The 16,691-nt window shown below is 34.6% G+C and overlaps 2 protein-coding genes across 2 annotated transcripts; both read right to left on the bottom strand.

The window, feature by feature from the left end:
- Positions 1–5,087: 5,087 nt before the first annotated feature.
- LOC134684897 (uncharacterized) lies at positions 5,088–6,554 on the bottom strand. Its single transcript, XM_063544214.1, has one exon. The coding sequence runs from the start codon at positions 6,552–6,554 to the stop codon at positions 5,088–5,090; it is 1,467 nt and encodes a 488-aa protein (XP_063400284.1).
- Positions 6,555–6,641: 87 nt separating this feature from the next.
- LOC134684898 (uncharacterized) lies at positions 6,642–8,804 on the bottom strand. The gene has a single exon (XM_063544215.1). The coding sequence runs from the start codon at positions 8,802–8,804 to the stop codon at positions 6,642–6,644; it is 2,163 nt and encodes a 720-aa protein (XP_063400285.1).
- Positions 8,805–16,691: the final 7,887 nt, after the last annotated feature.

Below are 16,691 nucleotides of genomic sequence, written 5' to 3' on the forward strand. Positions count from 1 at the left end.
TTTGGTCGAGGTAGTTTTGATTGAGTCGAAGTCCAATCAACTTGAAATTTAGTACACATGTTCCCTATGATATGATTTTTGTCGATTGTCGAAAAAGCAAAGTAAGCGATCCTACATTTCGTCGTCAGCGGCGCCCACAAATATTCACTCTGTAGTTAAAGTTTTTGAAATTTTAATAACTTTCTTAAACTAAACTGGATTACTTCCAAACGTGAACAGAAGCTTGTTTATGATCACAAGATATAGTATCCAGAAGTTAATTTTGTAAAAATAAAATACCATTTTTTCCGTATTTTACTTATAGTTTCTCTGTGGGAAAACATCTCATTCACTCTGTGGTAAAAGTTTTTAAAATTTTAACAACTTTCTTAAACTATCCTGGGTTTGTACCAAACATGGACAGAAGCTTGTTTATGATCTAAAGATAATATACAGCAGTAAAATTTGAAAAAAAAATAAATCCGTTTTTTCCGTATTTTACTTTTAAATGGACTTAGATTTTCTGCCAAGAAAAAACACATTCATCTGGTTGAATTTTAAAAAAATAATTAACAAGTTCCAGGTCGAAACCAATACCGATACCGATAGTATATTCACAAGTTACCTATACCTTATCTGTACGGTCCACATCTTACAGGCGCATCACCAAAAGGTGTTTTTAGGATTTGCTATATATACTAGGGTCATACACTACTAAGTTATATCATTGTCACATGTATCCTATTGTAGTACTTTAATCAGCATGACTTTATCAGATGACAATATCAATACTAAATATCCAGGCTAAAATAAGGCTAACATAAAGTTATATACTTTAATTCAGTCACGGACCAGCGATTTCACGGGTGTGTTCTAGTTATGTTATAAAACAAGTACACAATACTGAATATTTCATAACACTGATCAAGTTTAAATTTTGTTGGCAACACTTTTTTGGAATTGTGCCCCTTAATATGAAAGCTAAGGTATCAATGTATCCCATGCACATGTGAATTTTTAATTTTTTTTCTATATGTTTTTCAAATTTGAAATTTTAACTATCTATAGCTAAGATTGAAAAAAAAAAAACTAAAGATAAAATGACAAGAAATAATATCAAAACAAAATTGTAAACATTATATATATATGGCAGGCTGAACACTAGAAAAGATAATGGTAGGCATCTTTTGTAATTAAGTCCCTCATTGTCTTTCAGCCTCATTTTAATCAGGAAATAAAGTTAAAAACAAGTCTATTCCTTGATTTATTGATTTAATGCCAGCTAGAGTGCCTAGAGAAAATTGACAACACTATGCTGAAAAATTTACTATCCTGTTTATCCAATATTTTTTTCTGCCGCAAGTTGGATTCAAACTTGTAACCTCCGTAGGTATTGACATGCTATTTAGATACCTCAGCCATCTAGACCACTAATGTCAATTAAATATAAATCGTACATGTAAAGTCTTGTCCTTCTTTTCAGTACAATTTTTAAAAATGCATTTATGAAAAAAGTGCCTACTATTTTGGTTTTGCCTGCAGCATCCTACAATAGGATGCAAAATTTAGATTACTATATATAGTTAGTATAATTTATGCACTCAATATAGCTAATGGGCTGATTTTTTTTTTAATACCAACCGTCAATATCAAATTTTTTTTTTTTATTTCACCCGGAGATTTTCTACTAGTGTAACAACTTTTTTTTTTTCTTGACAAGGTTTGAATTGAAAATCAATGTGCAACAACTTACTAAATCACCAAGAGCATAAATTTAGATTCTTTCATGCAGTAATGAACTAAAATTTATTTTTTTTGCATGAAAAACACTGGGTCGGAGGAGAAAAAAAATTAAAAATCAACATTTTTAATTTTATTTTTTTTCCTATTTGGCAAAAATTAGGGTAGGAGGGTTTGTAAAACTGAAAATAAAAAAAACTACGGCCTAAGTCACATGGTATCTCTCAAAAAGTCATGTGACATGCTGAATTAAAGTTAAAAAAATGTGTCAGTTTAAGGGGAAAAAGATGTTGTACAGACATTTAGTTAGAAAAATAGAACATAATTATAGTGTAAAATAAATGCATGAAGACATTTGGAAACGTACTAGGTGAAAACTTTATACAGAAAGATGTAAAACATGCCAGATGGGTAGAAATATCTATGCTTGAGACACCGAAAAAATATTGGATTTTTAAAGAATTTTTGTCAAAGTCAAATATATGACCCAAGTTTATGTAAAAGATGTGGTATTCACTACTGCTTACAGAATGATTGAACCTTTAAGAAAGAATTTTTTTCCGTGAACAAATTTAAAGAAAATCTGTTATGGTTTAAACTAAACCAGGCTAAACATGTAACAGAAGCAGAGAGAGAAAAAAAAGGGGGAGAGAATTAATTTTCTTATAAGCTTAATAAAGCATTTCAGTTGTAACTCTAATAGAAATATCTATGCTTGAGACACCGAAAAAATATTGGATTTTTAAAGAATTTTTGTCAAAGTCAAATATATGACCCAAGTTTATGTAAAAGATGTGGTATTCACTACTGCTTACAGAATGATTGAATCTTTAAGAAAGAATTTTTTTCCGTGAACAAATTTAAAGAAAATCTGTTATGGTTTAAACTAAACCAGGCTAAACATGTAACAGAAGCAGAGAGAGAAAAAAAAGGGGGAGAGAATTAATTTTCTTATAAGCTTAATAATGCATTTCAGTTGTAACTCTAATTGAAAAATAGCAGTTATATTACACATCTTTTGGTGGTGTGGCAGTATATTTCAGGAAAATGAAAAAATATTGAAGAGAACTGTTAGAAAAAATATGATACTGCTGAAAACTTATGTTATCCCTTCTGGTGAATTGTTGCGGCAGATCTGCCGCAAACTCTGCAGTAAGGTTGCTGCAAATAGGTTGCTGCAACTCATACCTACCAACTTTTGAAAGTGCCCATGGGCGTTTAAGTGCGCGACAACAATTTCAAAGGTTACAATTCTTTGCGACGACTAGCTGCTATTTTGCGCTTGCTGTTTTGTGGTCTAGAAAAAGTGTCATATTTGTAAGATGAGCTTACATGCCTTCTTCAGTTTATTTGCATGATTCTATTTATTATTTATCAGTAGAAAGTATGAACATGTGACTGCAAAACGAGGAATTAATTTCATGTGTAAGGATATTAAATTATTGTTGACTTTTCCAATTTAAAATTATGCACAAAGAAGGACCATTATCAGGTTGGGAACAACACCTAGGGGTAACCCCTCAATGGATGGACATTAAAAACCACTTTTAAAGTAAAAATGAGCACATATTCATATTATTTGAAGAAACTTTTCCAAAAGAACTATACATCTTAATTACAGTTAACTCTCGTTGTCTCGAACTGGCTTGACTCGAAATTTCGGATGAGTCGAAGTTTTCATGTGGTCCAGAACTTTGTTCCATATAAATGTATGTAATTCGACTCAAATGTTCGAAACAAATGTATATGATCTAATTGTGGTATTATATGGTCAACACATGTCTAAGCATTTGATATGTTATTGGCCTAAAATCTACTATATTTTTCAAAATTATTGGACCCTTCTTTTAGAAAAGTTGATCTAAATATAATGTCAGAATTTCTCATTTTTAAGTTAAAAAATCTACATTTAATGATTTTTCTATTTTATTTTTTACAAGAGTAAAATGACCCCTTGACTAAGATATGTCCCTCGACATTTAAGAGATTGATCGATCCTCATGTGGGTTTTTTTGTTTTGTCCATGTGAAAAATAAAGAACAGTACATTTTACTTTAAATAATTTGGTAATTTAATTGTAATTTGAATATATAAATTTATAGCATTTGTTACAGCAAGTGTAATATATCAATTAATTAGTGAATAAACTACTATTTATTATCTTTATGGTAGTACTGCATCATTGAAGTTTGTCAATCAGTCAGGCTTTTATTCTTATTCTGTGTAAGAACCTCCTTGCAGGTAAATAACAATTTGCCAGGTTGACGATTTTTAAAACAAATTAGAGGAATACAACAAATCTAGGATGCTAGAATATTCTTGAGAGAAAACTTTTTTGATTGGCTGACTAATTTGATCATGAGAAACCTAGAATTTGATTGGCTGAACACAATTGTATTCCATTGTACACAGTTCATAATCAGGAACAATCATATTTTTCGTGTAGATTTTCACCAAATCGTGTTTTGGAGGGCTTTTCTGAGGATCACGATCGTGCCATCGTGATAAAGAGTCAAAATCGTGTATTACACGCCTAAATCATGAAAGTTGCAGGTATGCAGGTTGCAAATTAAGGTTGTGGCAGACTTGCTGTGTGGAGGTTAAAAGTAGGATATTTTCGCTAATATAAACAAATACGTCTGTTCAGCCATAACTTTTAATAACAACTCAAAGAGCCCACGGCGACGTCACTGAAGTTGCCAACGTCGCCAATGGTAATGTACAAAAGATCTACAAACTTAGGAACGTCGTAATCCCGCGGTAATCTCGACATACTGGGGGCCGCAAAAAGTGCAAATTATCTTAAATTTCACATTAACTGTCCATATTTGTAAATAAATCAAATTAAAAAAGTCTCTATCTCCATGAATGAACTAAATTGAATTAACTGAGTTCTTGTTCACATAAATGAAAAATTTGAATTAACTTTGAAAGTCCTTTTGAAAATTGTTAATCTTCTTCATCATTTTCGTCTACATTGGTTGTCCACTTTCGTATCCTCTCCCGGGCCTTGATGCTTGCATTTCGTTTCGGTCTAGTACTTCTTTGCGTTGTGTCTTGATGTTGCTCGTCAGTGTGATCGCTTGTAACATCCGAATGTGTCCCCGATACTTCCAACGGAAATAGTTTAACGATCGGTCGGGAAGTCTCACCATTGCTTGTCTGTATCCGTGCTGCTCGTACATGTCCATCATTGCCTCTGATAAGTTCATTAACTATACCTAATTTCCAATTGACTCTAGGCGATTCATTATGTATTTGAACTATGTCTCCAATTTGAATAGATTGTTCGTTTTTTCCTAAAGTTTTGTGAAATTCACGCAATGAAGTTAAGTATTCGGACTTCCATCTGGTCCAGAAGTGTTGTATTAATAAAGTTTGTCTTTGTGGTTCATATAGGTTGGATCGTTGAATTCCTCTATGTCTATTTGCGGATATGGCAGTGTTGATATTCTTCTACCATACAAAAGATGAGCTGGGGTTAACGTCTCGCAATCTCTGATATCTGATGAAAAATATGTAAGTGGCCTGTCATTTAAAATTCTTTCTATTTCTGTCACGACAGTCTGTAGAGTTTCCATACTAACTTGAGTTCGTCCTAGTGTCTTTTTCAAGCTTGTCTTTGTTAGCGCAATAAGTCTCTCCCAGAATCCACCATACCACGGTGCGCGTTTTGGTATGAATTTCCATTCTATTCCTCGTGTAGACAACGTTTCTTTTAGTGTTGCCGATTCACATAATCTTTTTAGTTCCTCTGCTCCTGCGATGAAAGTAGTTGCATTATCTGATATAAGTGTCTTAGGTATTGATTTGCGGCTTACGAAACGCCTAAAAGCTTGAACAAACGAATGTTCGGTTAGGTTCGGTACCACCTCTAGATGAACGGCTCTGGTAGAAGCGCAGGTAAACAGGCATATATATGCTTTTGTTAAAATTCTATTTTCGTCTCTTACAAGTAATGCTCCTGTAAAGTCCACTCCAGTCACTGTAAATGGGGGTGCTTCCTGTAATCTGATTTTTGGTAAAGGTGGTGGGTCTGGTGCAACGTACGATTTTCCATTCACTTTGCGGCAAATAACGCATTTGCGGAGTAATTTCTTTGCATACTGTCGAATGGTTGGTATCCAAAACGTTTGTCTAATATAGGTGACTGTAGCATTCATTCCACTATGAAGTAACTTTTCGTGTGCGTCCAATACAATTAGTCTAGTTAACGGATGATTTGCCGGTATAAGGTACGGAAATTTCGCTGATTCTGGTATTGGTGCGTTGTGTATTCTCCCGTTACATCTAATAAGACCGGTTTCGTCTAAGAAAAGTCCCAATTGTCGGACTCTGGGTACTTTATTTGTGTTTCTGTGTTGTGCTCCTCTCAGATATGACATTTCATCTGTATACGTAGACTCTTGACAATCTAGAATCCAAGTATTTACTGCTGTTTGAATTTCATTTACCTCCAGTGGTCCGCTTTTTCTGGAAATCCTATCCCGTCTACAGTTGCGTATAAAACGGATGACATACGCGGTAATACGTAATAACTTCATGTAAGATCCATAGTTCGAAATATCCAATATGTTTTTTATACTGCTTAGACTATTTTGGTGCGTCATATTCAAGTTGTCCAATTCCTCTTCATTTTCTCTGTCATCTACCAGTGACTTCAAAACGGTGTTTGTTGCGCTGTTTAGTTCTGGCCATTTTGTACTATCTATTAACCAATGTGGTCCTTTCCGCCAAAGTATACTCTGGTCAAATTTTTCAATTGTAAGTCCTCTTGTTAGAAGATCTGCCGGGTTGTTATCAGTAGGGCAATATCGCCATTTGTATGGATGCATCAATTCTGTTATTTCCTTCACTCGATTAGCTATAAAACGTTTCAAAGTCTTCGTAGATGTTAGCCAATGAAGAACGATGCTGCTATCTTACCAAAATACAATTTTTGGATAATTAAGTGTTGAATGAAGATGTGCAGCTAGTTGTGCGCCGATGATTGCTGCCATAAGTTCAAGTTGTGGGAGGGTTAAGCATTTGACAGGTGCTACTCTGGTTTTCGCCATTACTAAAGTTGTTTCGTTTTCGTTACTCAAATAAGCTGCTGCGCCGTACGCCTTTGGACTTGCGTCTGTAAATACATGAAGTACTAATCCTGTTGATGTTGATGGCTTGCTAAAATAATATCGAGGAATAGTGAATTGTATTGCCTTTTCCAAATCTTTGGTCAAATCTATCCACGTAGTCTTTAAATTATCTGGTATTAGTTCGTCCAAATCTAATCCACATTTCCATAACTCTTGTATCAGGATTTTCGCTCTAATTGTTACCGGACTAAGTAAGCCTAGTGGGTCATAAATCTTTGAAGAATATTTCAAAACTTCTCGTTTAGTTACATGTTGAAGTAGTTCCGGTGTAGGAATATCACGCTTAGGGTAAAAAATCTCGTCGGTACGACTGTTCCACAACATTCCAAGTATTTTGGTATACTTATCCGTATCTAGGACGTTTTCTTCTTTAGCTAATTCTAGTAATTTAGCACTGTTTGAACTCCATGATCTCAAGTTGAATCCAGCTCCAGCCATCAAGCTTCTTGCTTCTTTGAAATACGTAAGTAAATCTTCCTCTTTGTTCATACTAGACAATATGTTATCAACGTAAATATCTCTTTCTAGAATTTTAGCTGTTTCACTGTTTCCGAATTGTTTCAAATGTTTCTGTATTGTGGCGTTGAGTATAAAGGGCGAAGACGTCGCTCCAAATAACACTGCTTTGAACCTGTACGTTTTCAGCTGACTTCCTGGATTTGTAGGGTCACTAAGCCATAAAAATGGGGTAACATCTCTATCTTCTTCGCTCAATCCAACATGTAAGAAAGCTTTCTCAATATCAGTACATGTAGCAAACTGGTTGGCTCTAAACTGTACTAGGAGTTTTGTCAAATCATTTAATTTTGGTGGTGTGTCCATAAGACAATCATTTAGACTTGGATGACTTGGTGATTGACGACAACTGCAGTCGTATACTATTCGTATAGGAGTAGTGCTAGATTCCTTGTGTATAGGGTGGTGTGGAATGTAATGAATTTTCCCGCCTTTTTGTTCATTTTCATCTACTGTCTCACCAAATCCTCTGCGTTCCTGTTCGGCGATTATATCTCCATACTTCTTTAGTAGTTTAGGATCTTGACTAAGTTTCTTAATAACGTTCTCTGTTCTTCTTCTTGTGACTGTATAGTTTGATGGTAGTTCGTCATGTTCCTGTTTCCATGGCAATTTTGCAAAGTATTTATTACCTCTGAGTTCAATCGAAGTGTCTTGATATGTTTCCAAAAAATCTGTATCGTCTATGTCTGTTTCCTTCGAGTTAATACCAATCGATTCCAATCTCCAAAATGTTTCTATATCATGCTCCTCCGTTTTAGGATTAACAAGAATATTAAAAATGCTAGTACCCATCAACGAGTTATCCCTCTTGTCGCTTACTGGACCGGAAAGTAAGAAACCTAACTTTGACCTCACGGCGGTTGGACCATTCCCCCGTATGACTTCATCCTCGACTAAGTCCCAGTAGTAGTCAGCTCCGATCAAAAACGATATTTCGAAAGACTCGTCCTGTGTTACCGGATGGGCTAACTTAAGTCCCCGTAAATAATTCAGTCCTCTGTTGATGTGGCGAATATTGTTCTGCAAAGGTACGGCAATCATTGGTACAATTAGAACGTTTATCGGTATTTTCTGTCCTGCATCTGTTTCTACGTACACTGTCGATTTATCTAAATGTCTTACGTTTTTGTTTCTATCTCCAAATGATGATAACTGTAGAATTTCAGTTCCCTCTGACTGTAAATTAAGTTTTCTGGCTAAATCTTCGGTCACAAATGATCTCTGTGCTCCCTCGTCAAAAAGTATATGGGTGTCTCTACATGAGTTGTCTGACCATACGCGTGCTACTGCAGTTTTTAAGAGAACATTTTTACGTACCTCGACTGACGATGAGTATAAAATTGACGTGTCATCTTCCTTCTGATTCGTGTCATTTACCAAATGTACAGATGTCTGATTAGCTTGTCCATTGTTACCATGAAAATTCATATGCTGTTGGCTGTAATTTGTATTTTGAACGCTTTGTCTACTTCTGTCATTATCGTAGTTCTTGTTGTTAAATTGGCGTACAGTACACAGACTTGTGTGGTGTCTTTTGTTGCAATTTCGGAATAAATGTTTTGACTTACATTCATGTATACAATGTGTTCCAAGGCAGTTGAAACACAATTTCTCCCGTTTTACAATGTTCATGCGTGCTGCTGGATCAGATACGTTTGCGCAATGCGCTGGTGCGTGTACATCGCGGCAGAATACACAAGGTTTAGTGTCTAAATTCTGGCTTATATTTCTTGTATTTAGATCTTGATTTTGGCGGGGTTTTGTTGATTTAGTTCCGGTCAAGAAAGATGATGTACTTGGTAAATTGTCAGAAGTTTCAGTGTCTTGTCCCGCATCAATTATGTTAATTTCATTGCAAATACTTTTCCGGAGGTCTCGTAATGACCAGTTTTCTGTTCCATGTTCACGGGCAAGGTTTTTTTTAATTTCTGCCGGTAATTTTTTCAAAATAATTGGTACAAGTAATGTTCCATACGAGTCTTGTGACTGGCCTTAAGATTCTAACCCTCTGACGTAAGTTTCCATTTGATCATAGAATTGTCTCAAACTAATAAGATGGTTTCGTGGTGATGGAATGTCTAATAATGCTTGCGTGATTTTGTGTGTTTGTCCGAATCTTTCCTTCAATAAAATAAAGGCGTCTGCATAGTTTGCATTGGTGAGCGCAAAACCAGCTATGGTGCGTAAAGCTTCATTTTGTAACTGCGCTTTGAGGTAATTAAATTTCTGGACATCGGTCAATGAAGGGTTTAAATGTATGGCGCATTCATACGAATCCCAGAAAGTTTGCCACTCTAATATATTCCCTGTGAATATCGGAAGTGAGAGTTTGGGTAAGTAGTGATTCTGACTGCTTGCGGATGTATACGGATTTAAATTAGTACTCACTGTGTTGCTAGCTTGAGAGGACAGATTTTGTGAAGACTGCGTGCATGAGTTTTCTGTGAGGTTTGCTGAGACGAACGGTTGAGAGTCAACATTTAATATCTGGGATGAAGTTTCACTCTGACGTGTCTTTGGTGTGGTATGAGTATCTCTAACAAAATTTCTTATGTGTCTGATTTTGGTTTCTAACGTAATACAATACTCATCTGAATCTAGAATTTCACTTTCAATATCTTATGCTTCCGCTAGCTGGAGTATCTGCTCGTTCAAATTGTTCAATATCTTTTGCTTCTGAAGAAGGTTTTCAAATGTTGCGGTCAACTCTTCTGGATCAAAATCTGTTTCTTGCTTCGCTGCATCTATCTTCCGAAAAAGTTTTGTAACAGCACTTCTGTTCCCGGATCTTATCGCTTTGAGCTTGCTTAAATCCATTGGTCACGGTACCATAAATGTGGAGGTTAAAAGTAGGATATTTTCGCTAATATAAGCAAATACATCTGTTCAGCCATAACTTTTAATAACAACTCAAAGAGCCCACGGCGACGTCACTGAAATTGCCAACGTCGCCAATGGTAATGTACAAAAGATCTACAAACTTAGGAACGTCGTAATCCCGCGGTAATCTCGACATGCTGCAAAGTTTTATAACTTTATATAGTTTGTGATGAACTTCTAGCGACTATTTGTGGTGAACCTCTTGCAAACTTTGATAGCCTTATATAGTTTGTGGCGAACTTCTGGCAATTTTTGCAGTGAACTTCTGACAAACTTCCAAAGCCTTATATAGTTTGCAGTGAACTACTGGCAAATCAAGTGACTGTGGTAATAATTGTACCAATAATAGCAAAAACTGCCAAAAACTAACAACTACAAAGTTGATTGATGATGTATGGCCTGTTCAAAGAACTAATTAAATCATAAATAATCTATCATATATAACATCCATTTACTTAATTTTTATATAAAAACACCAACATTAAAACTTCCCTCCTATCATCAAAGAAACAGGGAGATTTTAGTACAGGGATCATGATCAGTATGCTATTAAAAAAAAAAAAAAAGGTTTGTGTAGAATGTGTAGAAGTTCCAGCACACTTTAGGACTGCTTTAAAGTTTGTTTGCAAAGTTCCTTTAAATTTAAGAACATTAAGAGTTTGTGACAACCTTGCGGCAACTTTTAACACACTGGTGAACAACTTTCAGGTTGCAGCAATGTTTCTGTTTCTCTTTTTACAAGGGATGTAGAGGTTTTGAGTTTCTCTAAATTTGAGTTAAAAGAAATTGATTTGTTATACAAGACATTTATTTTTTAAAGTGTTTTATAAGGCTGAAGATCTTCTTTTATTTTTATTAATACACATGTCCTCAGACATGAAGTCTGCAGATATGATTTATTGCACTACACCCTGAATGTTAGTTTATGAATCATGGAAAGACTTGACTTGAAACTTTATCTTTTTAAACTCTAATTTTAAGTATTAAGGACCCATGTACAGTCAAGTCTGTTTTAAGCATGTCACTCGTGGGAAGTGTCAAAAGTGACGGCTGGAGAAAAGTTAACTTTTAAAAGAGGTTCTGAAATATTCCCAGTCCAAAAAAAAACACATGTGGCTGGGATTGAAACTTGGTTAAGTGTTACAGTTGGAAGATTTATTGTTCTGACATGTGAGCAGACAAATATTGAATGGTGGATTCTTGCTCTGTAAATTTAAAGAAGACATTTAAAGGTGTTGATACAATTGGCTTAATAAATTGGTTTAACACTTTCAGTGGTATTAATTGAAGGGAGTGGAATACAAGGAGTCACAAATTTACTTCCTATTTCTAGATCCATAAATAAGATGACCACTGAAATATATAGAGAAAATTCTTGATATAGTATCCAAGGGACCATTTATAGAGATAGTTGACTTTAACAAGTGATGACCTTGAGGCAGGTTTGACTATACTTGATATGGTATCCAAGAGACCATTTATAGAGATAGTTGACTTAACCCTTTCGTGGCAAGTGTATCCTTGAGGATACACAATGCGCAGGGCGAGTGTATCTTTCAGGATACATAAATGTTGTCCCAACAAAAGCTGCAACTTTCCGCTATTTACCGTTCTTAACAGTTGAAATGAATGTTTCAATTAAAATCTACGATATCTGAGGGTATTATTTCAGTTCTTCAACAGAATTAAAAACATTGTGAAAGGTAAATAAATCAAATCGGAAAATTTTATTTTCTAAAATTAGAACCGGAAACACGTTTTGAGGTCATGTGGGGTTTCAAAATGGCTTCTCTCGATAACGAGGAGTTAAAGTACAGCTGCTTTCTGTGTTTTGATGAAGCCCTTTATAATTCTTAGGTAGTTTTAATCATATAATAAAAATAAATGGTTAAATATATCTTAAATACATATGATGGCGATCTTTTTAAAGCCTTTGATTCCCCCACAAATCGGAACTATAGACAAGTAAGTTTTTTTCGCGTTCATGGCTTTGCTACAAAAACAATTCCCGATTTCGAGGGAACAGAGATATGGCTTTGAAAGGCTGGTACTCGAGTGACACATACTTTGATTGAGTATCGGGTGAAATAAGCGGATAGGGCTTTGAATGTACGGGAGAACAATGCACAAAATTGAAAGTAGTTTAGGAAGTGAAACTTCGTCTGCTAGTATTGCAGTGGGAAAATGTTGTCAGACGAAACTAAAATTTGCAGGTTCAGTAAAACTGATATAATTAATGCCGGACAAGAGGTCTTACTTTATGTGGCAAGGGAAAGATGATACTGAGGGCTATAGTGAGTCAAATATGAATGAGAAAGCCAAAGGCAAAGGGGAGCAGGAGGTTAATATTAATTGGTGAGGAGATGGTGGTGATTGGTGGCACAACCAATGAGATTAGTAGTGTTGAAAAAGGTCTACACATATATTTGCTCCTTGTGGGAATACTGGGGTAAGTCATGTCATGGGTGCTGAAAAGGAGGTGTCAGATCATTTCAGACAACTTTATATGGACAATCCTTTTCTTGAATGCATTCTAAATTAACAAAACTGATAACTTTAAGCTTTCCCCTGATTTTTATAGGTGCTGTTATGACACTATCCCAGGGGAAAGGTTGAGCGCTCACAAAAACGTTTAACCCCTGGCACACTCATTATGTGCCTGTCCCAAGTCAGGAGCATGTAGTTCACTGGTTGTTGTTGGTTCATTTCTGTCATTTTCATTTTAGATTAATTGTTTCTTAATCAAGTACATTTAGCTATATATATATAGACAGTTAGTTTTCTTAGTCGAATTGTTTCATATTTCCCATGTCTGGCAGGCCTTTTATAGCTCACTTTACATTATGTTTTTTTTCTCATTGATGAAGGCTATAATTGGTTGCCTTTAATTGCTTACATCCACTGTATTTTAACTTTGTTAGATAGTTGTCTTATTGGCAATCATACCTCATCTCCCTATTTTCATATTCACTACAAAGGCAAAGGCCAAATGACAATAAAAATGCCTTGAAGCTACAAATTACAAATGTAGAAATGAAAGCATTTCTTGGTCTTGCATACCATTTACTAAGTTATGTTGGTTAACAGATCCAATAATGGTCACCTCAATATTTTCTTGTTCAATGATTAGGGACAGGTATACCCATATTTTATGGTACCTTCATTTCTCTAACCATGGTAAATGAAACTTGATTATGTGAACAAAATTTTGATCCTTTCTGTAATATTAAACCTGTTTAATTGTTTCATTAGTTGAACCACTAAAGATCAAAACAAATGTCTTGTTGAATATAATATATATATTGGTCAAGTTAAATGTGTAATAAATGTTTGCCATTTTGCAAGATAAGAGGTTAAACTACCTCTTTGCTATTGTTGACTACAGTACACTTTGGACAGGGGTGGCTAACCAATACATCTACATGTATTATTATTGTTATTATCAAAAAACCTTGCAATGGCTCAAAAAAGTATGTTTCATTTTACTTGGGATAGCTTAATTTGTACTGCCTAAATTTTTTACCATTCATCCAACCTAAAATTTCTTCAGTTGTCTTGTTTGCTGGATTAATGAATATATATTTTGTGCTGGGGTAAGTAGGGGAAGGCCATTACGACATAAGTTCACACACATGCCTTCAAATTGGAACAATAAAGAGAAAAGTCAAGTTTGCTGTATTTAATTTGTTCTTGTTGTTTGTTAAAATTTTATTGTTGAAAGGTCATAATTTAGTTATTCTCTTAGTTAATTGTAATACTGATTATATAATATAATAATATTGTATTAATGGAAAGATAATGCTTAATTTAAAAAAAATCTAAAGTTTTGTGTCACTTGATATGGAAAAAAAATATGCACTGAATTATTAAGAAAGGATGAAACATATGACAGATATGTGTACATATGTAATGAGAATAAGAAATTCGTTGTGTAAGTGATTATTTATATCACATGACTACAATGTATTATGATCTATTATATATATGATAACTATTCTAAAGTATCTATCATAATTAAAGTAGTAATTTAATATATTGTATATACTCAGTGATTAAAGGTTTTTCAAATTACACAATCAGAAAATCTAGAACAAAGCTGTTGCATATTTGTAATAGAGGAAGTTGAAAAAACACCAAACCTTTGAAAAAAAACACCAACTACAAAAGTACTTGTATATATTATAATGGTTGACCCTGGTAAATAAATTAATCTATATATACTTATAAAAAGATAATCATGTCCAACTATATTCTGCTTTTTTATTCTTCTAAAATAGGCAGCATGGACTAATTGAACTAGAGACGTATATGTCTGATTGAACCAAAAATATTTTTTTTTAGCAGATTTTTTTTTTTTTTTTATAAAGTATTGTAATGTTTACCAGGGAAAATGAAACAACAAGCATATCTTGTTTGTTTAATAACACTCTTTAATACCAGTGTTTACAATATCAACAACGTATCCGTGGTATCTGTATATGATCGTAAAGGATGATCTATCACTTTGAAAAGAGTAGTCGTTCGTCGATTGACACAGTTGTCTTTTCTTCAATACAAATGGCAGTCGGAAACGAAAAGTCAAACGGTCAATTTATGAGAGATAAAAAGCTTCGGTTTTGCTATAGACGATGTTTAAATGACAAAAACGAGGGATAAGATAAATAAGAAGACTCGGTAATAATGATTTGCTGAATATTATCCGTTTAAACATATTTTTAACGTAAACAAGTACATCCGAATGTCGACATTTTGGCAACATTGAGCTAACAAGGTAACAAAAACCGATCTTTCAAGCATTGTAAAGACATTATTCTTTGTTTTAATTTTAATTCACTAGGAAAATCTTTTACAGAGCAACCTTTAGAAATTCTGTATCAGTTGTTTAGGCGATCTGAGACTGCGTTCTCGAGTTGGAGCACGTTTTTCAATTTGCAACTTTTCTTGAAGCACCGGACACGAAATTAATTCAGGCTGGGGAATCTGAGCGTGCAAATTTGCCTTGGCCACAGAAACCCGCGGAAAAAATAAATTCAGTAGTGAAAGTGTTAAACAAGTGATGACCTTAAGGCAGGTTTGACTATACTTGATATGGTATCCAAGAGACCATTAGAGATAGTTGACTTAAACAAGTGATGACCTTAAGGCAGGTTTGACTATACTTGATATGGTATCCAAGAGACCATTAGAGATAGTTGACTTAAACAAGTGATGACCTTAAGGCAGGTTTGACTATACTTGATATGGTATCCTAGAGACCATTAGAGATAGTTGACTTAAACAAGTGATGACCTTAAGGCAGGTTTGACTATACTTGATATGGTATCCAAGAGACCATTAGAGATAGTTGACTTAAACAAGTGATGACCTTAAGGCAGGTTTGACTATACTTGATATGGTATCCAAGAGACCATTAGAGATAGTTGACTTAAACAAGTGATGACCTTAAGGCAGGTTTGACTATACTTGATATGGTATCCAAGAGACCATTAGAGATAGTTGACTTAAACAAGTGATGACCTTAAGGCAGGTTTGACTATACTTGATATGGTATCCAAGAGACCATTAGAGATAGTTGACTTAAACAAGTGATGACCTTAAGGCAGGTTTGACTATACTTGATATGGTATCCAAGAGACCATTAGAGATAGTTGACTTAAACAAGTGATGACCTTAAGGCAGGTTTGACTATACTTGATATGGTATCCAAGAGACCATTAGAGATAGTTGACTTAAACAAGTGATGACCTTAAGGCAGGTTTGACTATACTTGATATGGTATCCAAGAGACCATTAGAGATAGTTGACTTAAACAAGTGATGACCTTAAGGCAGGTTTGACTATACTTGATATGGTGTCCAAGAGACCATTAGAGATAGTTGACTTAAACAAGTGATGACCTTAAGGCAGGTTTGACTATACTTGATATGGTATCCAAGAGACCATTAGAGATAGTTGACTTAAACAAGTGATGACCTTAAGGCAGGTTTGACTATACTTGATATGGTATCCACGAGACCATTAGAGATAGTTGACTTAAACAAGTGATGACCTTAAGGCAGGTTTGACTATACTTGATATGGTATCCAAGAGACCATTAGAGATAGTTGACTTAAACAAGTGATGACCTTAAGGCAGGTTTGACTATATATGATTATTTTTTTCACATTTAGAATTTTTGTTAACAATAAATCATGTAAAGAATGACTTTCCTTCAACTTGATCATTAACAATCCTTGTTTCAGAAGTATCTTTTTAAGCAGCAACTGTTTTTTAAAGGAATCATAGCTACATGCATGAGATGCAAAGAGTGGAATAATTAGCAAGAAGACATGAAATTCATTTACAGGTATAATTGGATTGCTGCTACACATGGAAAGTTCACAATGGGGAAATTGAAGTCTCTTTTGTCAAATTATAGCTCTCAGCTGGTCCTTG

Source organism: Mytilus trossulus, chromosome 9, assembly GCF_036588685.1.
Source record: "Mytilus trossulus isolate FHL-02 chromosome 9, PNRI_Mtr1.1.1.hap1, whole genome shotgun sequence".
Lineage (NCBI taxonomy): Eukaryota > Metazoa > Mollusca > Bivalvia > Mytilida > Mytilidae > Mytilus > Mytilus trossulus.

Coding starts and splice junctions, on each gene's coding strand:
- LOC134684897 (XM_063544214.1), bottom strand. CDS start 6,554: ATGCATCCATACAAATGGCGATATTGCCCTACTGATAACAACCCGGCA.
- LOC134684898 (XM_063544215.1), bottom strand. CDS start 8,804: ATGAATTTTCATGGTAACAATGGACAAGCTAATCAGACATCTGTACAT.